The 27,736-nt window shown below is 42.4% G+C and overlaps 1 protein-coding gene across 1 annotated transcript in view; it reads left to right on the top strand.

The window, feature by feature from the left end:
• LOC122401736 (basement membrane-specific heparan sulfate proteoglycan core protein) overlaps nucleotides 1-27,736 on the top strand; it is a 159,131-nt gene that overhangs the window by 41,729 nt on the left and 89,666 nt on the right. The window contains exons 2-9 of the mRNA XM_043404069.1: nucleotides 2,501-2,654; nucleotides 2,746-2,900; nucleotides 2,970-3,123; nucleotides 3,317-3,485; nucleotides 3,700-3,863; nucleotides 4,458-4,604; nucleotides 4,979-5,200; nucleotides 5,540-5,656. Coding sequence (XP_043260004.1) covers nucleotides 2,501-2,654; nucleotides 2,746-2,900; nucleotides 2,970-3,123; nucleotides 3,317-3,485; nucleotides 3,700-3,863; nucleotides 4,458-4,604; nucleotides 4,979-5,200; nucleotides 5,540-5,656 — 1,282 coding nt within the window. The remainder of the gene's footprint in view (nucleotides 1-2,500; nucleotides 2,655-2,745; nucleotides 2,901-2,969; nucleotides 3,124-3,316; nucleotides 3,486-3,699; nucleotides 3,864-4,457; nucleotides 4,605-4,978; nucleotides 5,201-5,539; nucleotides 5,657-27,736) is intronic.

The raw sequence follows: 27,736 nt of genomic DNA, 5'->3' as shown, positions 1-27,736 counted from the left end.
ACACACCCTAAATTAGACGCGGAAGGTTCCCTCTGGTGTAATCCGATCGTATATTCGCGTTTAAATGAAAGAAACGGAACATGGGCGACCTATTCGGAGTCCCCCAAGCAGAATAGCAAGGAATTCTCAACAAGTTTGTTGAAAAGCCGCGCGCACACAACGGTTCTCCTTTTCCGGTTAAAGTAGGTCTTTCAGTTGCTCTCGGCCAGAAGTTTCGGCGTCGATGAGGTCACTGAATCGTTTCATAAACGAAAATAGCACGCTTTCAATAATTTGTCGAGCGCACGATGCGTGTTGCGCGTTATCGTGATCCGAAACGGGCCGTTCGCGGTGCAGTTTTATCGCGCCTGGCCGAGTCTGCGCTTCCGTGATTTTGTAAAAAGGACAGCCGCGCGGCGGACGAATGGAAGTTTAGATAAAAATGGAGAAGCCTTATCGACGCAACGGGGTTACATTTCGTAAACAAAATCTACGCGCGTCGCTCGGAAATTTGAACCGATCTCGAATTAAGATTCATCCCCCTCTGTTCGATAACGATACAGCGCCTCTAGATCTAATGGTATTCGATTAATGTTCAACCTTCCACTTCTTTGCAAAATTTAAACATTTGGATTTTTTTCCACGCACGTAGATTTCTGACCTTTTAATCCCGTCGTCGGTGTGCATTTAGTTATTGATTTCCTCGTTGCACTGGTTAATATATTTGAGGCCATAGACGCGCTTCGAGCTCCTCCAGTAGAAACGAACCGTTTTAAATTCAGCTCGTCCTCCAAACCAATAAATATTTTGGTACCAAAGAATTTTTTTGTGCTTCAAGTTATCTTCGATAGAAATACCACGGCGATACGAACGCTGGCGAAACATCACGTTTGTTTTCGCGTAAAGCCAGCTTTTGGTGTTGTAACGAGCATCGCGTCACGATTTTTCGCGAAGCGTGTTTCTCGGTTGCGTAATGTTATGTCTGCGATACCCCCTTTCGAAAATTGGTACCGCGCGAACAAACGAGTCCTTAAACGTAATAATACGTCCCGTCTGGGCCGATTTAAGCTTCATTAGCGCGACTTCACGGGGGCTCCGTTTCCTGCAGAGAAAAAACCGCGTCGACGTTTCCGGTCACGTGTGCCGCGACACGCTGCACGCGCCGCGGAACTATTTTGCAGCGAAACGCGACACCAAACACTTTCCGCTATTAGGGAGATCCGGCAGATGGTCTATTTCGCGCGGATGAAATTTTTTCCGGCTCTGATTGGGCGGCGAACGGATATCCTGCGTGGGTGGGAATTGTTTGCACGATTCGGCCGATATAACGTTCATTTTAATATACACGCTTGACCTCTCGATTCACGTAACACCGAGACGATGGTGTGCAACGTGACAAAGTCAATTAAAATCAGATTATAAGCAATTCTATATCAGATATTACTTAATTCGTGTCCATATAAGATTGCCTGGATTAATAATATATTATTTTTGGAAGCAATTCTCCAATGGCGTTCGCTGGAAGTGATACTTTTCTTTCCCTTGCGCCGCGGATTGATTTATATTTGCTGTCCGAATTTTAATTACGCTAAATAATTTTAACCAGAAACCGTCGGGTTCGCTGAACCGGGTCGACGCGATCCACCAGGTTCGAAGATTCGTTCGTCGTCGAAGATATAAATGGAGAGTTCATCCTCGTCCGGGGATCCTCTCGATTCATCATCGAACTAGGGTAGCGGGACGTAACGAGCCGAAGAGGATGCTTTATATTCGTTCTGGTGCTTTTTATTCGCGGCTAGGGTCACGTAGACGGTCCCAGGAAATACCGGGTTTGTTATTCCCATCGCGGGAACATAATATCGATGCTCTCTTGCATAACCTCGTCAGATATTTCCCCGACCGTAACGATACTTTATTTTGTCGGTTTCGCCGTGGACGGTGTTGCTCTCCTCTATTCTGATCTTGGGGGAAGCTCGTTGGCCAGCGACGTTTGAATCCTGGCCAGTTTCGGAATCACGAGCAAGCCGCGAGAATGGCCCGCCGATCCTGAATTTATATCGCGTGTTTAGGTGAGAATTGGTTCTTTATGAGCGGCGCGTGACGGTACTCGACGATACACACTCACAACACACACATGGACTTGGTTATATAAAGCTCGACGTTCGTAACGATCGTTCCGGTGAAATGTCTTCAAGGTGCATCCGTGATTTCGATCGCTCGGTGCTCAAGACTGTTAATCTTCCTGAAAGTTTCATTATCGAGATGTTTTTAGTTTCTACTCAAGGACATCGAACCCTCTTGTCTATTTGAATTTCAAAGTTTAAAATTATGATTGAGATCCAGAATGGATCGGACATTAATTCTCCAATTAACCATTGTCTCTGTTCCCAAATCTCGAAAACGACGATCCCGTCATTTTGACTAGAATTTTAAATCAGCTTATTTACGGAGTTGCTTCGCGATCAAAGGAAGATCTGCCATTGGATTCCTAAAGCTCACCGGGCCTATTTGTAATTTTCAGAATGACGACTTGGTGTTCGATCAGGAGGTTAGACAATCCCCCGACGAAACGCCTACGATCGTGATCCATCAAGAGGAGTCCTTTCTCCATAGAATAAAGCGAAGCGTGGTAGACTTTTTTGCCCCAGCGACAACCACGACCGAAACGCCACCAGGTATAGCTCTTCCCATCGTTCTATGTAACGACAAGAATAGTGTTTCTTCGCCCAATAATTATGCCCTCATTCGTTTCATCTTCCTTCGCAGGCCAAAAAGAGGACGCAACGAAGGACGAGCTTCAAAATGAGTCGCCGGTCGAACTCGACGATGACATAGAACCTGGAGCGGCCAACGACAAGGAGTTGGCTAATTTGAAGCGGCTGACTCGCGACAACGGCGAGGAAAAGGAAGAAGCTGACGAGGTTAGAGGTCAATGATTTGATAATAAACTTTCTATCTGCGACCAGCCAATAACTTTGTACCGTATCCAGCATAACAACGAGATCGGTAACGCCGCCGAGAGTCGTAGGGATCCACCAAAGTTTGGAAACACGGACGACGAGGACTTGGCTGGGTCTGGGGAGGTTGAAGGCAGCGCCACGGAAGTGACACTACTACCTTTCGGTCCACCAAGAACTTACGGAAGTGAGTAACACGCGGTGTGATTGTTCATCGAGACACTTTAAGACACTCCAGGTTTTAATTAATTTTTTTAAAGTCAAAGTTGCCAACCTCGTTTGTCGGAAACGACTAAAAGAAGTTGCTAGTCGCTAGTGTCTAGTTAATAGATGCAAGCCCTCGTCGATCGTTCGTTACTAATCCAGCCATGATCTCGTAGGATATTACCGGATAACCTTGACAGTCGGTGAACCGTACAAGCCCAAGTACACGATCAGAAATAGTCGGGAATACAAGGAACTGAGCGCCAATTTAACGCAGGCCATCGAAGAGTTATTCGTCCATCACATCCCCGAGGAGAGCCATCATGCCAACGTCGTTAAGATAACGTGAGTATATTGCTTTTCAAAACAACGATCGAATCGACTCCTCCTACGCGCTTAGGCCATCAAGTTTCTTCCGTTCTAAATTGTTCAGTCGATATTTAAATTTAGAGTCAACTCGATAGATCGAAAATAGAGGAATTATCGCGTAACGCGTCGAATCAATCTGACTCAGCTAGTACTTGACCGAGGAATAACAACAATTTTCTGGCTTCCCCAGGCCGACGCCCGACAACTTCAAGTCGCAAGTTACTTTAGACATTGGCACGTCGTTCTCGAACGACCTGGAGGTAAAGAACATCCTCGTCGAACACCTGCAGAAGTATCATTCCTTGGGCAGCATCCAAGTGTATCCCGACGAACTCACCTTCAGAGCGTTCCCAGGTAACTTCTTTCGACGTCTGACGATGTGAAAATGATCGATTCCGCGCCGAGGGTTTCCAGACATTGATTCCCAATTCGTGAACTTTTATGCGAACGCATTCGCCGAGGAAAGATCGATGGACGTCGTTTGTCCGTGCCTATTTGGGTTTCCGCGAAATCGATGAAAACCTTCGACGAATGAGTCGGTCGTCAGAGGTAGCCGCACGTGGAATGTTATCTTAGAATCGATGTCAAGTATATACAATTTAATTACAACGTCGAGATCGATTTTTTTCTTCGTTTGACCCTTAATTACGAGATAAACAAAGTTCTTGATTTATGGAGTCGCGTCAGGTTGGAGCAAAATAATAAAACTCTCTAATCTTGAGCAACTTCCAAGTTTCAAAATATGTATATTACGACGGACAAATTTTGTTCGATTTCTGGGAACATCCAACCTGGTCCAGCTCTGTTCTCTCGATTGCACCAATTTCTTTTTGCATAGCTTTTCTTACGTTCCACGATTTTATGTTTATCCTTTCATGTTGTGTTACTTTTTCCCTCCGACACGATGACACCACCCAAACCTATCACACACGCGAAACACACTATCAGTCAGGGATGAGGGCAACGAGCAGGAATGCGACTCCACCGAATTGTTATGTAGAAACGGTGCATGCGTGCCATTAGACTCCAGATGCGATGGCATCCCTCAGTGCGAGGACGCCTCCGATGAGATCGGCTGTCCTGAAACGACACCGCGTAAGTATTCGAGCGTTATTCTAAAATATACAGAAACTCTTGGTCTTCGCTCGATTCATTGTACAATAGTCATCCGTTCAATGTAATTACCACTCCACTGCATGCCCAGTTTCGCATTGAACAGTTTATCTACTTGTGCGTCGAGTCGGTTGTTCCGGGCTGTCCAGTTGCGTCTGTTTCTACTGCGTGAAGATCAGACGAGCTGGTACTATGAACAACCGGCTCTAACTTTCGACGAACACTACGTATGTCTGTTCACTTGTTTTATTTTTGTTCTTCACTTCTTGTTTGTAATTTATAATCTACTCACTAACTACCGCTTGGTAGCACTCGTCCGAGATAACCGATAGTCCTGGTTAACGAAAATGTCGTAGATGTTGAGTTAGTGACTGAAACGCTGTTCAGACAAGAGGGGATCGACGAAGGATCAGATGATAATACGGATGATAATACTTTAAGACCGGCACTAAACAAGTGTCGCGCAGACGACACGGTGCGCTGTCGTGACGGAAGTCGTGACATTTGTTCCGTGCAACAATGTGACGGTACGCCAGATTGCGATGACGGTGCTGACGAAGAGGGCTGTCCCCATCCAGGTACAAGTTGTTTGTGTTCGACTCGAATCGGACGTTTCACGTGTCTTAACGGTTCGCATGTTGTTAATATTAAATGTATATATGTACATAGATTGCATGCTATGTTCATCGTTTCTGTCGCCTTTTTTTTCACGAGGAGAAAAATCACCGGTTGAGTTTCAAATTACAATTATAGTTTTAAGGGAAAATCGCTGGCAGTTTGAAAACCACTGGGGATTTAATTTCAGATTTTCTCCTCGTGAACATCATCATGTTCGTTGTACGTAAAAGAGGAAACAATCCGGCCGATTGGTTTGCTGTTCGTTCGGTTGGTACGAAAACATTGATTTCATTTTATAGGCTGCAGTACCGGGGAATTCGCTTGCGACGTCTCCAGGTGCATTTTGGACTCCCAGCGTTGCAACTTCATCGAGGAATGTCAAGATGGAAGCGACGAACACGACTGCAATTACCCAGGTGAGTTTCATTTTTAATTTTAACCAGGAGTTCATCTCTGTGACTACCGCCATTCAGTTGGAAAATCTAATTTTATTTAATAGAGTTTCAACTATGCGACAATTTTTTATTTTTCAATTTTATGTATCGTATCTTCGTAATGATAATTTTACCGCAATTTAGATACAGTGTGATTAATAATACAGAGTTGCCAAACGAAGGATGGAAAGAAACTTTACAAACTCGTATTACCTGCAAATGATGAATGTTCATTTGTCGAGCATCTTTCGAGTTAGAATCGCACATTTTCTGCTTAAAATCTTATATAAAAACATCTGGCTGGTCATACAGAGAAACAAATTATGTTTCCAACATGGGATACTTTCTCTCGAGAAAAAACAATACCGACCATAGATAAAGTAATACCACAGACGAGGAATACGAATAGATCGTACACCCTATGGATTTTCGTGGCCCAATCTGCCATACCGACCTGAACATGCGGAGGTGATTTTAGCGCCCTCTTTCATGCATGGTGGTCAATAGAGAAACTATGCATTGAATTAGTATTTAGAGGATTAAAAAACGCAATTTTCAAACGATCATAACTCCTACAATAGTGAACGTATTTCATTGAACTTTACTTCCGAAATAGAGATCATGGATACCTACAAAAAAGTATTAGACAACATTTCTGTAGGGCGTAAAACAAAATTAATAAAGATCAAAAATGGTAATGGGGCTCTAGAGGTCCAGAAAAATGGGCCCCAAAAATACATCGGATCTACTCGTATATCTCGTCTGTGGTAAGGTCTACTCCTATACCTCGACTGTGGTAACACTCGTATAGAGCTTACCCTCGAAAGCTGAGTTACCTACCGATGGATGCAGTCAATAAAGCTCCGAGAGGGTGGGAAATATGTGGCTTTGGTTTACCGACAGAGAAATCGACCGACCGTAACTTGGTCTTCGTCCCCCGAAAGCCAAAATTGACCAAGTGAAGTTGACCGCACTCGACGCCTTTACTTCCGGTACACGACGAACTAATTAAAAGTCGTTTCGTCGCCAGCTCGTCAAAGGAGCTTGAGGAGTCGCAGCAAGTCTCGAAGACGAGCCGGAACGTGCCGATTTTTCCGGCAGAAAGAAGGTCAGGTGGTAGCCGACCAGGATGTGCCTACTGAATATTCAAACCTTGAGGGCTTTTTCTCTTCTATTCTGTTTTACCGCGTTTTTTTCGTCGTAGTCGGGGCGTCGAGTGGAGGATGATTGTGGTCAACAACACGAAGGCAGCCACGGAAGTCGGCCAAATGGTGTCGAGCCACGATTGCGTCAACACGTCCGTTTCTGGGCTGACTGATTGTACAAAAGAACCATCTACCCTCGTCAGGATCGACGCAATATTTCATATCTTAACCCTTAGGTGGTGACTATCGCGTTTGACTACGTTTGACTCCGAGGATTATTTCACCCCCGTGTCTTGATCCCTGGATCCCTTGGATCCCCTCTGTCTCTAGAGGAGTTCTTACGTTTCCCTAGGCGAATTTAAATAAAATAATTCACATTCACGACATCGACCAGTACAATTGTACTCAAATATATTCGACGAACAGTTTTTGGTTCGTGTCGTAAAACTGATAGATTTACAGGGGCCTTAACATGTGATATGAAATTCATAGTATGAATACGAATCTCTGTCATTGAAGTGGCCGTGGCACAGATGATACAAGTGGGCAGTTGGTCTGCTTGAATCCCACTCAGTCGATTTTTGTTTCAGCTGCTTTTATTAACAACGATGTCGGACGAAGTCGAAGTGGACGCGTTTCGAGTATCGATTCGAGCACTTCTCTAGATAAGATTGCAGTCTGTTTCATCCGGCATAATGCATTCCTCGACAATCGGCAATCACGCGTCACCAGCGAACACTTCGCATTTTTCGATCGGCATTTCAAAGACGACGGTGTCTCTTGCGGCACACGAGTTCTTTTTAACCTACTTACCGTTGACGAACTCATTGTTCTGATCGTCGAAAAAAAACAGATAACTGCCTGTTACTTCTATTCGACTGATCGTTGGTATTCACCGGGTTGCAATGTCGCGTTCCGAGAGATCGATGACGTGAATTTCGTCGTGTGTGTTCCCCTAAGATGACTACGTTCGTTTAGACCTGGTACTCGATCTATACTTTCAGATGTTCGTTCTTGAATCTATCGAAAGCGTTCTCCAAAATTTTCACTCTGGAAATCTAGCCGTGTCTGACAAAGAAATACCCTGACTACTGATCCAAGACCCACGACAAGATTGTTGGTTCGGATCGATAGAATGATTTCTAAATGGCAAATGTAATCAACTGCATTTCGAAAGTGAATTAGAGTCAAAGTCACGCATAATAATGCTCCGATGAACCGCACCTTTAATTCTTTGTTCTTGAATATTGATCGATCTCCGACGAACTTGAACTCATAAGCCAAGCCTGTCGAAGTTGGTTGTTGAATCTGGAACGCAGTACACGCGTTTGGCCGAGCCCCAGACGCGGCGACAAAGGACACTGTATTTCATCTTTTAAACGGAAGTGCAAGTTGCCGATCTGGAAGTAGGCCAAACCGCGGACAGAACAATGAGGGGAACGGTTGATCCTTCGAGGCCCGATCGTAGATCGAATGGTACGCGAATGGTCTCATCGTTCGAACGTCTCATGGCCAGAGACATCTCAGCCGGTGTCTTCCGGGAAACGTTTTTCCCTACGATGGGAGGTAGATAAAGCGAGACAGGGACAGGCCAACGTCCCGTATAAATATCCGCAGACACGCAGCCCAGCTAGAAGCGCTTTTACCTGCTTCCAGTAATCGCGATGTGCATGCTTAATCAATATTCAAGTATTCAGCTGCGATGCACAGGGGGACGATCTACCGTGCTCCTTGTCCACCCCTCCCCGCGCGACCCTCATTACTAGCGATGGGTATTCAATTCACTGTGTGGCGAGTTTTCGAGCAATTCCCGCCGCGAATACGCGCATTTCTCAAACTTCTAACAGTTGGAGCAGTTTTTATCCATTCTTTAAGCGAAGTTTAAACTACCAAATATTTTTAAAGTATTCATCGTTCGAATGCTGTTTTTAAGAACGTTTGGCACGTTTCTGTTTTCTGCTCGAATGTTCCAAATCTTGGTGGATTCTCGGATGGTTTGATTCGTATTATGGTTCGAGGATCGTTCCTTTGTCACGAGTATGGGATATCTTGAGTCCATCGCTACTTATTACACCCCATTACCTGTCCTCTCTCCCACCACTTGGCTGCCTCTGATGCTCCTCCACGGTGGAAAGGAATGCGCATAACCACTTTCGTGTCCCTCGGTTGCTTTCGCGATATGCCAGCGTGGACGACGACAATTATGAGTCCTGGCGGGCCGAGGGCAGCAGAAACAGGGCTTCGAAAGGGAGAGAGGGGACAGGGCAGGGGGTTACGTTAGGGTAGTCGGCGGAACAGCAGCACGCTAGGCACCGCCACGACAAACGTCAACCCCCACTGTCCTGGAACATTATTCAGGTGCGTCCTCTCAGTCTACACAGGGTGTCGCATTTATCATGAACGCTTTAAATATTTCCCTTGCTTTGAAGCCTGGAATAACAACCAGTCCCTTACCGTTCTCCAGCTAAAGTATATACCATTCTTCGTACGAAACAAATTATTCAAATGCACATTCTTGGTATCACTGAACTGAATAGTTTTACTTTTCTCGTAATAATATTTTATCGATATAAATTAACCAACGATCAATTTTTATGTATCTCGAGCGAAAGAATTTGAAGATTGTGATCGAGAGTTCAAGGATATAGAATCTTTAAATAGCCTCCGAGAAAATATGAAGCATCACATTTAATGTTGTTAAATATTCAGAATGATGATCGATACTATCGCTTTGCATTCTTTGTGGCGCCAGGACTGGACATCTCGAATGCATTCTTGCATGATTTACGACGTAAATAACGAGTTGACAGAAGCGAAACAGCTTTTTAATTCGCGCCACGACCGCCGGAGCGAGCTCTATTCTCCAACGTCGCGGAATTTTCTAAAATTTTCGGAATTTTCGAGTTCGCGATGCGAGTCGTATTAAAATTAACACGTTCGAAGCGGATATGGCCGACCGTACGCGTTCGATACGAGAATCTACGCGTGGCTGCGAATATTTCGATGTCAAACGTACGAGGTTCGAGCATAGTTCAGTATTCTTGTATATTGTCTCGCGTGGCTATCGTAATAAATGATCATTTCTAAAGTTCCACAGCAGAAAGAAATCTATGGTTGATAAATCCGTGCGAACGAGTCGGCCAGTAATTCCGACCAGCCATTAAGAAATATGTTGTCTGTCGCTAAATAGTTCGAAGTCCGCGTGGATGTAGATCGTCGACCTCTAAATTTCAGCTACGACGGGTCGCGCGAATAAAAATTTATAGCGCCATTTAAGAAAGCTTCGACGATGAAGAAATGGCCTCGAAAATAATCCTGAGGGCTTGTGCCACGAAACCACAGTTTTTCTCTCGAATAATGCACCACGATGAATTTATTTCTCGCGTCTTTCGTCTTACGCGAAATAATGATAATAATAATTCGTAGTGAGTTCATTTTGTTGTTTGGTAGGAGTGAGTATTGTTTCTTGGCCACCCTGTACATGTGTGCCCCACTAGAGCATCCTCTGCAATATGTATTTGCTTAAGCCGGATAAATACCGTCGAAACGATCCAGGTGGGGGTGAAATTCGAGCACGAAAGATCGTTTCACTTGCGCGTGGTTCGCAAGTTACCCTCAACGTCTGACCTAAACAATCCAAAAGACCGATGTTTAATAACTTAAAGGGAAACACTATGGCGAAAGCACGAAACGAATTTTTTTTCACATTTTTCGAAAGATCGAAGCTTTTTCCCAGATCCTCGGTACTCGAAATAATCCTCTTGCAATTTTTATGAAGACATCGTAAGTTCGAAGTCGGCAGTCGAGTGTGGCTGTAATCGCGTTAAGTGGTCAAAGACCTTTGCTCGATTCTGCTTTCGAATTTTAATAGACGCATTTTGCGGTGTATTTTCTATTCTTATTAAAACGTTACGTTTCACCAGGCTCGTCCAGTTACGTTCCTGTTGTTTGCCCAGGACCCTTTTCGTCGAAGATTTTTTTCCAGGGGAGGAAAAACATACGGTCTATTGACAAAATAAGCGTATGCAAATGTGTCGTGAGTCGTCGACCGTCGCGATTCGTTTGAAAATTCGCCATACCCGCGATCCCGTTCCTTCCACCCTCGTAAAACGGTCCGCGCGCCGAATTGTTTTGAGGTTTCGAGGAAATGGGTTGAGGTTTACCGTAGGTTTGTCCGTAGATTTCATCTTTCTCGCGAAAATGACCAAAGGAGAAAGACGGTCGACCAAATCCGGATAAACCTCCGATAAACCTCTGCGTGTATAAGCTGCTTAAATCGTAACTCGAGCTTCGGTCGCGTGATACTTCATCGACGAATTAACCTCTCTTTTGTCCCGTGCGCCATCTTGGCGAACTCCACATAATTCTTACATCGGTCGTAGAAATATTTTCCGTTGTCGAAAAAATGTTCCTGAGGGCTCAAAAATTCCTTTCCATATAGAATGCGAGTTTTTTATATTTTTATAAAATATATTTTTATAATATACATATTTTTTTGAATAGAATTAGTAAAATGGTAGCTTCGCAAAGGATTGTCTCAATTTCTTTTATTTTTGCATATTAACTTCATTATGTGGCTCTTTTAAAATTAAAATTTCCCATAAATGCATAAACATCCGCAGTTTACTACCAAGCTAGGTAAAATTTGTGCCAATCTAGCAAAGTAGCGAATCGATTTAAACGAAACTGTCATCGTCCTTTAATATCTCTGGATTAAAATAGAATAAGTAATATCACGCTATCCTTGCACAAGCTAAAGACAGATTTCTATCGGATTATAATTATTTATTATTCATTTATTAATTTAGTGAATTTAACAAAATAAATTAATTTACAATATGTTGCAGGATAATTTTAGTCTTTCTAATGATTGTTCAATTAAATCAGTTTTAGTGTGTACAATCATCCTATTTACACAATTCTGAGATCTAAATAGTAAGTGATTTCTTAAATATCTAGATGGTACAGGCAAAGGAAACAATTGAATAATTGTTGAACACGAAATATGACCCAAAAGTTTGATTAGCTTACTTACAAACATAATATCTGCAATTCTTCTACTATGCAGTGTTTGGAGATTAGTATTAATAAGTAAGTTATCGTAATTATGAGACTCAAGAGGCATGGGGCTCCCACTATGTCTAACAGCAATACGAAGGTGTTGAACTCTCTCAATCTCGTTTATGTATGTTTTGTGATAGGGAGACCAAATTATACTGCCATATTCTAGAATTGGTCTCGTCAAAGTAACTTGTAGAGCAACTTTTTCGTAATGAATTTTAAAGGATAAGTTAGAGGAGATAGTTATTCCAAGATCTATAACATGATTAAGAGAGGCTAGCACGGTTCCATTTAAAGTATAATTATAAACGATATTATTGTTCTTATTACTAAACTTAACAGTATGGCACTTATCTAAATTGAGAGACAATTTATTTAATGAACATCAATTCTGAAGTCTGTAAAGATCACGTTGAATTGATTGAGCACTTTGCTGATTATGAATGCATTTATATATCTTAAGATCGTCGGCAATAATACAAATTTAGAATGATGGAATACCTTAGAGATGTCATTGGTATATATTATAAATAAAAGAGACCCCAAATGTGAACCTTGTGGAACACCGGGTGTAACATTAATTTCTCTTGAGTAGTTATTATTGAATTTAACTATTTGAACTCTGATAAAAAACTGGAAAACCAAGAGAGCATACAGCTGTTTATTCCTAATGCCTTTAATTTAAACATTAAGATAGAGTGATTAATAGAATCAGAAGCTTTAGAAAAATCAGTATAAACCTGTATGCCTTTATTCATACAGTTAGTTAAATAATAATGATACTCCACAAGGTTAGTCACAGTCGATCTACCGATAACGAATCCATGCTGCTCATCGATGACGATGCCTTTGCAAAGAAACGATAATTTATGACTAATTAAGTTTTCCATAATCTTAGACATGACATTTTGAATACTAATAGGTCTAAAGGTTGTGATTGACGTTACGTTGGTAGATTTAAGAATACGGGGTGTCCCGTGTAACTGTGTCTTTAACACGATCGAAGATGGATAAAAATACCATGATGATTCGAGCAAGGATTAACGAGAATGTTGACTTTTGTCTCGTCGTGGAAAACATGCGAAGATTCGAAGGGCTTCGGCTCGAGCCGCGTTGGATCTTTTTTATTTTTAGCAAATGGGAGAACCATCGATCATCGAGAGGCGCGCTATGACGGCGTACTCGATCCCATCGATGGCGTATCGACGTCTCGGGGCAGTCGATTCCGGCGCAGACTAGTCGTTTTCAGTTATTATGGTTGTTTGCTAGTCCGTATTGTGTTCTGATCGCGGAAGCTTTTTCCCTTCGACGTTGTTTACTTTCATTCGTACAATTTATAACGTCAACCGCGGCGGATGTTCACTGCACTCCATCGTATTGTTATATTTTTGCTCCACTTCGCTGCGTTTCTACGATAAATCCCAGAAATCATTTTCCTACTTATTTCTGCGCCGAGATCGATAATATTTTCCTTCCGTATTGAAATTTGTTCGCGTCGAGTCTTGTCCGGTTGCCCTTTACTTCCAAAAACAGTTTGGCATCCTGCTAATTCTTATACTTATCACAGTACTATTATAACTAACGAAATTCATGATCTTCCTAACCAACTCGCGCGTTTCCAACTCTGTTTGGAAACGCGCCAAGTAGATCTTTCACCAACAGTTTGTAGAACTTTTCTTTCTGGGGTTTAGTCTATTCCCGTAGTTTATTTTGTCTGCCGTATGTTTAATTATTTGTGTTTGTTTGTGTAATAACTCAGAGATTTGGTTTAAAAGCAGCCTCTGGCCGTGCCTCTCCATTACGCAAATTATTCTCTGCATCAGAATATATGTACAACATACTTATGTGCACGATAAACACATTTAATTTTAACAATAATAATAATAATGATACAGTCCAAAATACGTATACTCCTAGTGTTTCGAGTGTTTAACTTTGATTCTTATTGTTTTCCCATCTACAATTTGTAATCAACAAATGACTCGGTCGCTTTATATCCTTGTCGTTTGTTTATTGTGTACGTAGAACTTTATGGCAGAAGTTATGTTGGATTTTGTCGTTCCACGGAGGCTTTCGCAATGGCCGGGGTATGTCGAAATTTTTTAACTTCCGCACACGACTCTCTAGATTTTTCCATTACGCGTTTTACCGACTTGTTTACCGAATTATAAAAGAGCAATGACAGATAGGAGGAATTTATATCGGGGACACGAGATCGCTTCAAGAATCCTAGAAGCAAAATCACGCCTCTCGAATATTAATTGATCAGTTTCATGATTTGGAACACAAAATGAAAAAGGGTACAAGTCGTTAAATCAATCATCATATTGAAGGTATGGTTTGCTCCCGGAGCGAAACTCTTGAGAATTTCCGAAGAGCAATCACGTGTTCCCAATATAAATTGCTCCTATTTGCCAAAACCCCCCTAATTGATTGCTTTTTGTTATAAAGGGAGCAACAATAGTTTCTGACGGTGCAGAATTCTGTCAAAAGCTCTCTCGAGTTCTCCAGAAAATTATCCAAAATGTCAACAATTAAAAGTGAAATTAATATGAAATAAATTTAAGAGGGCTTTTACGATTGATTGAGAATGAACGAACTCGATTCATTGATCGAGGCAATCGAGGTTGGCTCGCGACGAGTTGTCCAATATGATACTCGGTGTCTGCTGAATAATTCCCGGATCGGTCGCTTGGACTCTCAAGAGCCGTGAAATTTCGTCGACGCGTTAGCCTACCGCCGGCATATAAGTTTCCGCGGGCACACGGCTCGTGTGCTTTGAACTCATTTCATAAATAATCAACATCGCAGATAATGGCTCGGTGGTCGGGGCCACGATCAGCCAGATACCAAGGTAACGTTATCAAACTACCACCCCTTCGCTTCGATTCAGGTTATCATTGCGCCCGACCCTCGTTTCTGTTCCAAATTCGTACGTAATTTGCAGAGTTCAGAGTCGCCTGTTTCAATGTTGACAATTGACGAGCTGTTCTGTCCACTTGTGTCTCCGTGGTCAAGTCCCAGACACTGTCTAAGAAGTCCCACGATCTCCAAGGGTAGAACCCTGCTCGTAACCCGGATTAAACGAACAACATCCGGGGTCGCGCAGACGCGTGGCGGGGGCGGATCGTAATTCTGTCGGTCGCGTTCGTATTGTCGTAAATTACAAAAAAGCCCCGAGAATTGTTCCCGCGGAATAACCGGGCGGCTGGTGTGTTGCGCATCGCGCACAGATCCCGCGGTTCCACGCAACACGCGCGAGCAAACGAACAGAAACACAAACACACACACACACACACGCGCAGGGACAGGAACGAAGGGTGGTTCGAGCGGTTCGTTCGTTACCAGTGGACCCCTTAAGTGTACCAGCAAGCACGGTAACGCCTACCAATCTGCCGTTTGTCCCCCGACGAGCCCCCCCCCCCCCCGGCACCCGGCTTCATTCTGGCCGCGCGAGAAATGAAGCTTAAACCCGAAAATGAATTCTAAAAAGCGTCGCTGATGAAAGCGCGTACGGGTCCGGCGTTGTAGCGCCGTTCGAACGAACGACGCCGACCGGGGTCTGGGAAAGGGATTGCCCGCGGTATCGTAAATCTGGCCAGAGTGTCGCGGATGGATCATAATTGCGACACGCTCGCCGACGATAAATCCCGAGTTTCCGGTTTTTTCGCCCGCCCACTCTCCACGCTCGTTCCGCGATTAACGCTCGACGCTCGCCTACCCCCCGTTTCCGTTCGCGGTCAAGGAAACTTTCCCGAGGAATCGCGACCACCGCCTTTTTTTCACCTTCTCTCGGGAGGGGTGGTTCTTCTCCGGGTGATCCTCGACTTCTTGGAATTAGCCGCCAATTACTTTGGAGTCGGGCGAATTTTATTACCGAATAAAATTTTTATATCATAGATTCTGATTTATGGGTGCCTTTGAAACATGAGTGGAGGTTTGTGAATGAATTTAACATCGCGTACAGATTTTTAGACTCGTTCTAAAACTAGATTTGCCTGCATGTTATATTATGGATTCTGATTTATGGATATCCTTGAAACATGAATGGAGGTTTGCCCAATCAACCAGAGCGAGACTCGTGTATTTTACAAATGTAGATTCGACCCTTTTAGGGTAGCGTCAGCTTGGGAGCACCCTGTACTGGAAATCGAACGGTTAGCTAATAATTGTTTTCGAATCGAGTGCCGCCAGTCAAACGTTAACGCAACGAACAAGGTTGTCGATCGGATCTAAAGCGTATCCCCTTCCAGTTCGTTCGGTTCTCGCCTTCATCGGATCGGAATAGGTTGTCCAAAGTTTCGGTAATTCCACCAGAAGCCTCCAAGACGTGGATAATCTCGCGACGAAAAGATAATCCGGGACGACTGACATAGAAACGCTGGTTGCCCGGCGTGCACCGTGTTCAGGGGCAAAGACGAAGTTGAAGAAGTCCATTAGTATGAAAATGTGATATAAGAAGGGTTTGAATAAACATATACCCCTACCTGCCGTCCGCGGGAACGACGTGCAACAGCTTTTTGCACGGCTAGCTTGGCCGAGAACAGCCGTCATGTCGCGACCGCGCTGAGCACGAACTACGATTCTGAACTTATTTTATTTAAAGTTTTATAATCCGCCTGGCCTGAACGTGTCGTCGCCGCGTTGTATGCGACGGTACAGTTTACGATGGTTAAGACGCTTCACGCTCCGGTCGCTCGCGATTGGCCCGTTTGCGTTCTTCAAAGTCGATAGATCCTCCGAACGATTTTGGAAATTGTTTTGGAATTAATTTCAAATTTGCTCGAACGAAGTTTCCTAATCCAAAAAAATCAATTTAATTTGAAATAAACGAAGGGGACCGTAACAGCGATCAGGAAGCACGAAGTTCGGAAGATTTTTCTCTAGAAAGATCTATAATTTTTGAGACGATGCTATGGAATTTAGAAATCGAAGTTTAACGGTTCTTACGAAGAACAAAAATACCTTTGGTGTACGGAAAACGTTCGAGATATTACATATGCATTGAAAATGACAAGAAATACAGCGCGACAGAAAGTTGCGACAACGTATTCGTAATGTTTATGCAAAAAACTTGAGACAAATATATGCGTGCGGTTCACGTCATTAGAATAAATAATGCTTACTTATACTTTGCAAATATGTATTCCTCGGATGGTATCGTTATTTACTATTACGTCTTTTGAAAAATAACTTCCTTGAAAAAATAGTAATTATCTAGGTGCGAAAAATAGTTATTTAATTACTGTAATTCACAGAGAAAACGACACTTTCGGATCAAATATTTAACAATAACTACAAATTTCGGATCGGTTACATTCAACCAATAGTCTGCACGCCAAGTTTAATTACTTCGTTTTATAAGTTCAGTATTTAATGAATAAATCATTCAAATTAATTATTTATATTCTCATCCCTCTACTTATTTTTCCTACGTTATAAACGTTGTAAATGCTCCTGTCGAATAAATAAACGCAATCAAGGGAAGGAAACGTAATGTAGATAATAATTGTACCGAAATAATGATTCGCGATAATTTGATACTATGGAATTGATTTTCTATGGTACAGTTCTATTTGTATTATATTTCGTTGTAATTTATACAGCAATTACAAAGAAATAATTTTTGTCGCTGTTTCGTTTCTTTTTACTACGTGTAAATAATTAAAAGTATTCATCGGATGAAAACGTTTGCAAACAGTTCTAACTTGATCTCTCTCTCCATTAGTATCTCCAGCTACTCTCTGTTGTGGTAGAAAATTTCAGATGTCGCGAAACAGTGTCTACGCGAAGCATCAAACCATTTAGCATTCAATTAGACTCGATCCTTTTAGATATTGTACGGTTACAAAGGTCTTCATAATCCTGGAGAACCAAGATGACAAACACCAGTCGACAAATTTTGCTTTATAACTATTAAATGCATCGAACCAGATGCGCGAACTTCAGTATACGATTCAAGTAACCCGCTACACATGTGTGAACGTATTGCAAATGTCTTCCGAGGCCGTGTATTGTACTTATTGTGGAGTAAAGAGACAATAGGGTTTGTAGGACGCCACTGAAGCACCGACACGACTAATTTTGATAAATACATTTGACACTATGGTCGAAATACTAATCGTAACATTTAAGAATAATACTATAAACAAAACAAACATACAAGGAAAAAAATAACGTAACGTAACATAATGTATAAAAAATGGTGGGCGTTCATAAATGGGCATTTAGCAGAAAGAAGTTGATAAACTCTGGCGCCAACAGTACACTTTTATCCTCTTTTAATAATTTCGTTCATATTTTTAACGCAGAGAAAAAGACATCCGGCGAAGAAATATTAATTATTATTTTCCTGCAGCTTATTTGCCTTATATACCGGAATTACGATAGTTTAAAATGGCTGTTGTTGTTCTATACAGTTTAAAAGTACTCGTGACATTTTCAATCTCCTTCATTAGTGGTTATAGGCAACATCTCGACATGTTTTCGATCATTATTTTAGCGGACGAGACAGATAGCGAGCTCCGTATTTTTTAAACGCGAATTTACATCGAGGATCCCATTTGTGCCAATAGTGATCAAATTAGCGCTTGATTGACGGTAAAGTCTAACTTTTGGAACATTTGATTACCTTTTGCGCAATCAAATGGTCTATGAAGACGCATAGAGTCTCGAAACATGGTACAAAACAACCTCAAATACGTTTATTATTTAATAATTCCAAAAGCAAGAATCGTCGATGAACATTGCATTACCCGAATGCATAGTTAGTTAAAATTATTGTTTGTAACATAACGGTCAGAGAAATCAAGCAATTTGTTGTAAAGTGCTGACTGAATGTTAAAAGCATGGAGCATTCTGTATACAATATTTATAGATTTACCAACCCAGTAAAGAGTGTCTTATTTTCTGTTAAAATTAAACTTTTTGTATCAGTAACAATATTATTTTTAAACGTTGGTCCATAAGTCGCGTCTCCGATTATAAATATAGAGAATCAATTGTGTTTTTTAAACAAGATTGCTAAAATCAGACGCTACGTTAGATTTTAATTTTAACAATAACCTATCACTTTGGTTATTTATTTTTTATACTCCTTTTAAACAAAAATTTCTTTGATTCGTTGATCGATTTTTGCATTCGTTTTTTAACAATATCAAGAAGTTAAAGCTAAATTAATAACTTCGCTGCTCCGCAAACGAAGAATACCCTTTTCCATACAAAAAATTCACTTTTCTTGACGAACTATTCATCGAAACAATAATCTTTCAAGCGTGTAGTATATCTTTTTATTTGTGCTTTTTAATAATGGTTTCCTTACAGTTGTACATTCGCGAAAACCGACTTTAAAAATACATACGACTTTCTCTATAGCTACACCGATTAAATTCGGCGACGATTTCCAACGCGGATAAACGTCTATCGCGTCTGCTGATATTCCCAATACAGCGATTTTCCGATGTTGTTTTCCTTTTCGTCCCGATTTTCTTTTTTACGAGCAATCTTCGCCACCCTCGTACCTCTCGATAATGCCATGCACCGTCGACTTTGGAATCTTCGTCCTCGCGTGCAATTTCCTTGATCGAATATCCTTTCGCTGCAGGAGTAATAACGCCAGCGCGCTTTTCTTCTAATAATTCTCATTTTGAACCTATATCTGGACGCAGAAACAGCTAAAGGCGAACAGAGACACAAAAGGCAACTTTGGCTGCATTTATATCTCCGTGCAAAGTTTCCCGATACTTATTACAAAGTTCCTAAACACCCGATGCATTCGGATCCTTATAACTGACTTCGGACCTGAAATATGGGGCAACCTGGAAACAAAAACGGAGAGAATCAATTCGTGAGGCATTGGGGGTGATCCAGTCACGTTTGACGACGACTTACAACAGAGGAAATATTGTTGAAATGAAAAATTTCGAATAAAATTCAAGATTCTCACGCGTTAGAATTTTGGAGGAACGAGGATTAGGGTGGTCTTTGTTTTTCGACTTTCAATTACTTTTTGACTCACCTCTTTCCCCCAAAAAGTTCTGGTTAGATAACAGGAACACGTGCCACATTTAAATTAGGGGTTTTGAAATTTTTAGCACACCTACATTCGGTTTCAGTTTCCATACATAAGGAACAGTCACGAATCATGGCTCACTTCCCTATGTTATATGCGATGTTTAACAATAAATTGAACGATAGTATTGGAGATCACACGTAATGTTATTATTTTACACTAAAGGAATTATAATTTTAACAAAAAATATCGGTTAATAAATTTCGAATAAGACGATCCAGGTACATTCGACTCTAAGGCAAAATCCTTATAATTCCAAAATTTTGATCAAATGCGGCACGTGTTCTAGTTTTCACGCTAAAATTTGGCATAAATGATTTCTTCGTCAAGTGTTACGATCCATGAGGGTGCGTAAAAAAGAAACTAAAAAAGAAATTTTGATCCCTGTAGCTAAGGACTGACACGATTTACAACGCAGGAAATATTGTTGAAATGAAAAATTTCGATTAAAATTCGAGATTCCCAAGTGTTAGAATTTTGGAGGAACAAGGACTAGGGTTGTCCTTGTTTTTCGGCTTTCAATTACTTTTTGACACACCCCCCTCCCCAGATCGTGAGAAAACTTTCACTCGGTGAAAAAAAGTTCTGGTAATAAGAAAAAGCCACGAATCATGGCTCACTTCCCTATATTTATGCGATGTTTAACAATAAAATGAACGATAGTATTGGAGATCACACGTAATGTTATTATTTTACACTAAAGGAATTACAATTTTACCAAAAAATAGCGATTAATAAATTTCGAATAAGTCCAAATGCGGCACGTGTTCTAGTTTTCACGCTAAAATTTGGCATAAATGATTTCTTCATCAAGTGTCACGTTCCAGGGGTAAAAACAAACTAAAAAAGAAATTTTTTTCCCTGTAAGGAGTGAGACGATTTACAACGCAGGAAATATCGTTGAAATGAAAAATTTCGATTAAAATTGAAGATTCTCAGATGTTGGAATTTTGGAGGAATAAGGACATGGTGTGGATCCTGGTGGGATTAGGGTTCGATCGGGATGACGAGGAACCCGTTCGGGATTTGTAGAGCGATAAAACGTTGTAGCTGGTCGGAATAATCGAAGGGTTTTCCATTTTCCTGTCGGTTTGCCTTTCCCTTCCGGGCGGGCGCGCACGAGGCCCGCCGAGCGTTCCCGAGGCAGGTCGCGGAAAACACCGACGAGCCGGAGCGCGGCAAACGCCTGACGTCGCGACGCCTGATATTCCCATTACGCCACGGAGCCGCGGTACCTGCAACACCTCCCACGCTTCGCTCCACCGACAGTTACTCGCTCGTAACACCGCGGGTCGGTCGATCGTTCCCTAGCTCTCGCACGTTCGCCGATCCGACTCTCGAGGATTCGAGGCGCGAGTCCGACACTCTTTTGAATTACGAACTGGGTATCGTCGCCCGAAACGGTAATCGCGGATCCACGGAGCGCAGTGATAAACATCTGATTCTCGAGCAGAATTTCATTGGGGTCTTGGTCTCGTTGAAAAGTTCTCTAGACTTTGATTTCCTTCTTTTAGCGATGGTCGTACCTGGAGATCGATGTGTTTTCGTAGAGCTGGTGCGTCGAATGATACCTCGATCCAAAGCGCGGGACAGTGGGCTGGAAATTTCAAACTCGGAATCGCGGATCGATGCATACGCGTAACGAGAATATTCTCTGTCATTTTGATTCTCTGTCGTCGTCGATGGAGGTCTGCGAGCGTTGCAAATCGTTATCGTGTGGTGTTTCGTCCCATGTAAGATCTTCTCGTATTGCGCATTCATGTCCCCCCGGCAGTTCCTCTTCTTCTGCGATGAACTCTCCGCGGACCGTAATATTTAATAACAGCGATGAAAAATAACGCGAATAGTGAACGTTTCGTCAAAGTTCAATTCGACACAGAGTTCCGTCGGAAATAGGCCCAAGTTGCGCTCGTGTTTGTAGGCGTCTTCCGAAGTTAGTGGCCAGGAAGTATGCAGTCGGTTGCCTTAGGTGCCCCTATTTTTCTCCCACGAAGAGTGCATTCTTTTTCTTCGTTGTCGCTCTATTCATAACCGGTGTCGCGTTACAACTTCCGCGCGGGCGGACGAAAAGTAGAGTCATTCCCAATCTCCTGGAGCATTGGGCGATCACGGCTCCGAGGCAAGACAAATCCTTCGAACTGCCTGCCGTCCACAAATCCCCGCTCGTTATAGATCGAGGAGCGCCTGTTGCGTTCGTCGGTCCAGCAGGCGTAATCCTCTGGATCCCTCGTGGATCGCTCGATCATGCCCATCGGGTCGTAGCCAAACGATTTTACCGAAGGTGGAATAATTTTTATTTCTATATTCTACGATATTCTGTATCGAGGAAATTATGAGAACGGATGCGCATCGAGAATGTGTATTATTATATATTTTGTCTGTTTCGGGGGGGCATCAAGAAAATGGTGTAAATTCGATCCATCGTAGAGATAATAACGATTATATGCTCGTATAATAGTTTTCGAATTATCTCTGATCTACGAAATGTTGCATAATTATAACGTGTAATTATCCAGATACATAATCGGCGTTTGTGCCGCCAAGTTTTGCTATTACAATCTGTAATTCGAAATCCGAGATTTCGGTAAATGTTGCAAAACAACTGCAATACGTATTAGTAAATACGACTTATGACTTATAATATTTCACTGGAAGTTTCGTTACTCTATCTAAACATTAGTACACCGTAATAATCCCACTCGCAGCAATGTATTATATGCAATAACAAAGATTTAGATTCGTAATGATATCCAAGATAACAAGCTCCCTTTGGGACGATTCTGCCAGAGCTGGATTAATTTTAATTTCTGTATTCTGATTATGTTTTTAAAATTGGAGATTATATTACCTTATAATCGGAACTTTGTAAGAGTAAGTTAAAATAATTCTATTATTTTGATCAATATAACCATGTCTTAGTTTGCTAATAAATAAGTGACGACTAATTATCAATTCCAAAGTACCTATTTTTATCGATGTTTCGTCTTGTACATTTTGGGCCCCCAGAATAAATATAATTGCCAAAATAGGGAAGAAACGAGAAAATACGAATAAAAGTAGGTTAAGTATAAATTGATATTACAAAGATACACAAAGTAATTCGAATACATAGAATTTTATATAATTGCGTCGAGGTATCAATAAAAAAAGCAATTAGTTCATCATTGGCTTCAAATATTCCGAGAATACCTTAAAACACAAAAGTTTGGACGCTCATATTTAAATAATATATAATGCATCTATTGAAAGAGTTTTCTATAAACATCATGTTTAAAGTTAATCTGCTTGTCTGCGAGATGCATACGTGAAAGATAAGAGGATTTGAAGTCGTTCGTTTGCAGGTAGAATCACCCTGTTACCGTGGACCTTTGCACAAGAGCACTTTGTGTTTAGGCAAATTCATAAATTTTTAATATGCTCGTGAACGAGAGACAGCTCGTCCAAAATTCTTTAGAATTTATTTAACAAAAATCCATCATAAATTTCGATTCCCCCGGAGAAGGTAATTTTGGAGACAATAAAATCATTAATATATTAAAATCCTTTGGCTCGAACGCGATTCGAAACTTCGTCGAGAAGATCGACGGCGATCGATTTTCGATTTCCGTTCGCTCGATGGATCGAAGAGCCTAAATTTCCCCCGCGCTGGAGCGAGCGCGGAAGCCGCGTCCGCGGCGGGCAATGCGGTTCGGCGTCGCGACGTTAAGCGTCGACGTAGTCGGGGAGGAAAAAAATCTAAAGTACTTAGCTTAGTGCCTCCCACGCTTCCCTTGTTGACAGCAGAGGTGGGGTGAACTGTTCTTCGTTCGGTTGATGGTGACTACCAGTTTGCCAGTCTGTCAGGCACGGGCAACGCGGTATCTGCTTCGAGCTGCGTTCGCGTTTCGCGCGTTCTACGAGGTCTTCAGGTACGCCGTGTTCGCTCAGAGAATTCTGCTCGAGGATCGTACGTACGCGGGGAATACCTTCTTCGAGGACCGTAAGATTTACTCGAACGCGTAACGAATCGAACGAGTTCTCCGTTATTGCGCGCGGCCACGAGATCCACGGAGGATCCAACCGCGCGGCGAATCGATCGTCGCCGCGCCGCGTACTCGAAGAAAGTTACACGAATTTCGAGAGCATTTTCTTCGAAATGCTCGTTACCCGATAAGAAAATCGAAAACGTTTCGCGCGTGTTCCCGGAGTCTTTGCAGTGCGTTGACTGTGCCAGTGTGCATTTGTTTCTTGAAAGTTTGTACCTTTTCTACGTGCAAAATCGGAGAATTTCTGGATAGATCGTAGAGCCGTGAAAGTCTTGACAGTTCTGGTGTTTCGAAAGCCTCGAAAGTATTCGAAGTTCCCCGTGAGTTTCGAAAGTCCTGAAAGTTTTACATCGATAAAAGACTAAATTGCCCAGAAAAGTTGTGGACAGCGAAATCCGAAACTATGTAATTCGGTTTCGTTGGATTGCAACTTTCTGATTCGTCCAAGAATTCTATTCGTATCTGTCTACGACATAATCCTCGACTTCGTTGAACTCGAGTTGTCAACAAACATTGTCTAAGCGGTTAAGATAAGAACATTTCCTTCCAGCTACTTCCGCGAGTTTCTAACGTAAAACGCTATAATATTCTTAACAGAAGATAAAAATATTTCCATACGGTAATTGCAGTGTTTGCATCATAATTTCCAACTTCGAGGCTGTGCTTCGAGAACTCTTCGATCGAACAAAGTCCAAGAAGTCTCGATACCGACTTTCCTGAAAGCTAAAAGCATTAAATACCGTTGGTACCGGAGGATCTATAACGCGATTTCATCGAGGGGGGTGACGGAGTCATCGAAACGGTCGAGGCTCCCGTAGCTCGAAGATTTCGTTCTCCAAGATCTTCGTCGTGATTCCGTGGCATCGTCGTCGTTCGAAACGATTCAACGCTTTCGTCGCGCGTTCTCGAAGGGATTTCAAAGCGGCCCCGAGTCGTCTTTGTTCGTCGCAGTGACACCGAGGCGGACTGTTAAATTGGACGCCGACGGTGGTAGCGTGCACTCGGGTCGGAGTAAAGGAGAGATCGATATGGAAAAACGGCGGGCGAAACACAGAGGGGAAAACGACACGAACGAGTGCAGCGTGTGCATCAAACGCGGTCCCGGCTTTCAGAAAATAATTAAAAATAATTGAAAAACACAGCGGGTCGCAGCGGGCCGCGCCACCGACTATTGTGACCCGCGCGCTGCACAATTTCCTTGCCTTTTCTCCATTTTGTTCCGCCGTTGCTGCTTCCTCGCCACACCTACTCTCACCACTTCTTCCACTTTCTTTTTTTCGCGACCTACGCGCGTTCACAATCCGCCCCGTAATCCCGCGAAACAAAAACCGAATTGTCGACCGGTTAAGATGGAAAAAGGTCCGGTAACTAACGAGAAACGGTTCGCCTAGACGCTAACTTCCAACATGAAACTCACACTCGTCGATCAGGTTGACAAAAACTCTTTTCCGAACGCTTCGTGACGACACGATCGGATTCCGTGGTTCGATATTCATTTACCTGTTGGAGACTTCGATGACGGCGCCACGTTTGGATCTTTGTAACAGCTAAGTAGAGTTAAGAAGACATTGTTAATTGCAAATTCATTAAAGACAAGCCCCGTAGCTGAAGAACCACCTGGTTCATTCTTCTAAAACAGATTTTATTCTCTCGATACACTCGTCTGATAAGCGCGTTAAGATGGAACAAGATCCGGGATCTAACGAGAAACGGTTCGCCTAGACGCTAACTTCGAACGTGAAACTCAGACTCGTCGATCAGGTTGACAAAAACTCTTTTCCGAATACTTCGTGACGACACGGTTCGATATTCATTTACCTGTTGGAGACTTCGACGACGGGACCACGTTTCGATCTTTGTAGCAGCTAAGAGTTCAGAGCTAAGACGTTGTTAATTGCAGATCCATCCTGCTGTACTTAACAACAAGTCCAGTTTATTCCTCTAAAACAGATTTTATTCTCTCAATGCTCTCGTCTGATAAGCGCGAGCGAGATGAATCCTGACAAACTTGCAACAAAGTACAGAAGATACGCGAAGATGGCAATTTATTCTTGAAGACGCGAGGTTTCGGCTTCTTTATTACATCGGCGTCGTGTAATACGTACTTACTTTCCTGTTCGCCGTAGGAAGACATCGACGTGATTTAGTAGGTCCAAGATCGAGTCTCGGTTACTCTAAGGTAAATAATGATAATGTGCAACTGGTAACTCGAGTGTTGATTGCATATTCATTCCTTTCGACGCTTTTCCGCGGCGCGTCAGATATAAATCAACTGTAAGTTGAATCTTTACGAGCGTTGAAAAATCCTCGAGAAGTCTGGAGATCTCTGGCAGTTCATCTCGCGTCCGAGGTGATTTTCCGGTTCATCAAACTTTTCTTGTGTATTTATCCATCCCGCGTTCTTCGAAGAAGGTGTTCCCCGCGTCGCGTATCGCGAAACAGATCGATTAATTCCGTGAAACTGAATTTAGTGACGAAGACGTAGCAAAGAAGATTTTCGTGCGAGACAATCGGTTGAAAGTCGATCGTGGCAAATGAGACGCTAGTAAACGATACTCGAAAGTACAATGGGACTTCCGGCGAGGAGATTCCTCGTGATCCTTTTGCTACTGCTCGCGCTGGCACAGTCGTGTCTCGGCCAGAGACAGAGAAGACCATATCGACCACGATACAGAGGTAAATATCAAAAGTTTTACAACGAAATTTATTTATTACCTGACGAAGGTAATGAGCCATGATTTTAAACAAAATCTGTTTCTGATCTTTCAAGAACACGAATGTAGTTTTGTTTAATAATTCCTAAAGAACGAAATTAATGGATCATGTTGATGCAACCATTTATCATTCGCGACGAGCAAACAGTTTCTATAATACATCGGTCGCTCGTTTCGCGAATCGACCCTCGCAGTGTCTGGTAATTTTCATCGCCGCGGAGTGTTCGTTTTGTTGAAAAAAAAGATCAGTTTCATTGTTTTCGCGGTGAACGGCGGACGGAGAAGCGCGAGGATTAACTCGAGGGCGGGTAAAGCACGCGGACGGTGATTTTCGAGAGCGAATTTCAATGTAAGTCTCCGAGGTGTCACGTCGAGGCGAAACAATTACACTCGATGTACGCGCGTCAACGCGTCAAATTTCACTGTACACACCGCTTCTGGTTGCATTCGTTACGCGATTGTTCTCGCGGCGTCCCGAACTCCGCGGGGAGATTTTCCCTTAAATTCATTTGTATCGCGAATACTCTTTCGCGCCACTCGCGTTGCCCTTTGTTCGCCGTGGAACTATAAGAATGGTTGCGTCATCGATCATCGAGGTTAAATTCCACGGTAACCTTCGGTTGTGCATCGCCTTTGCGTCATTAAACAATCCGTTATGACGCTCTTTCCTAATGAAAATCACTTTACCAGGCTTTCCAGAACGTACAAGGAATATTTAATGTTCGATTTTTACGAATGCAATGGTCCATTTTACTTGGCTTTCTAGTAATTAATAACCACGAAACTGGATCGAAGATGGAGGATGATTTTATTGGGAAAGATTAAATGATCGATCGAGACGCCGCTAACGATTATCGATAAGTTCTCGGTAACTTGTTGATAATTATTGATGTATCGACAATATCGTTAAAATATCGACGAGGCGAATAGAAGCGAGCGAAACGAAATAACGCGTAACAAAATCACTCGGATCTATTTATTCTTGTTTGAACTTATTACGGAAAGTATGTTAGCGTATAAGTTCATCCATCGAGAGTTTTATTTTC

This window comes from Colletes gigas, unplaced genomic scaffold (genome assembly GCF_013123115.1).
Source record: "Colletes gigas isolate AHSC1104 unplaced genomic scaffold, ASM1312311v1 Colletes_gigas_Sc00027, whole genome shotgun sequence".
Taxonomy (NCBI): domain Eukaryota; kingdom Metazoa; phylum Arthropoda; class Insecta; order Hymenoptera; family Colletidae; genus Colletes; species Colletes gigas.
Note: the sequence above shows the minus strand (reverse complement) of the source record. Positions and strands in the feature narration are given on the sequence as shown.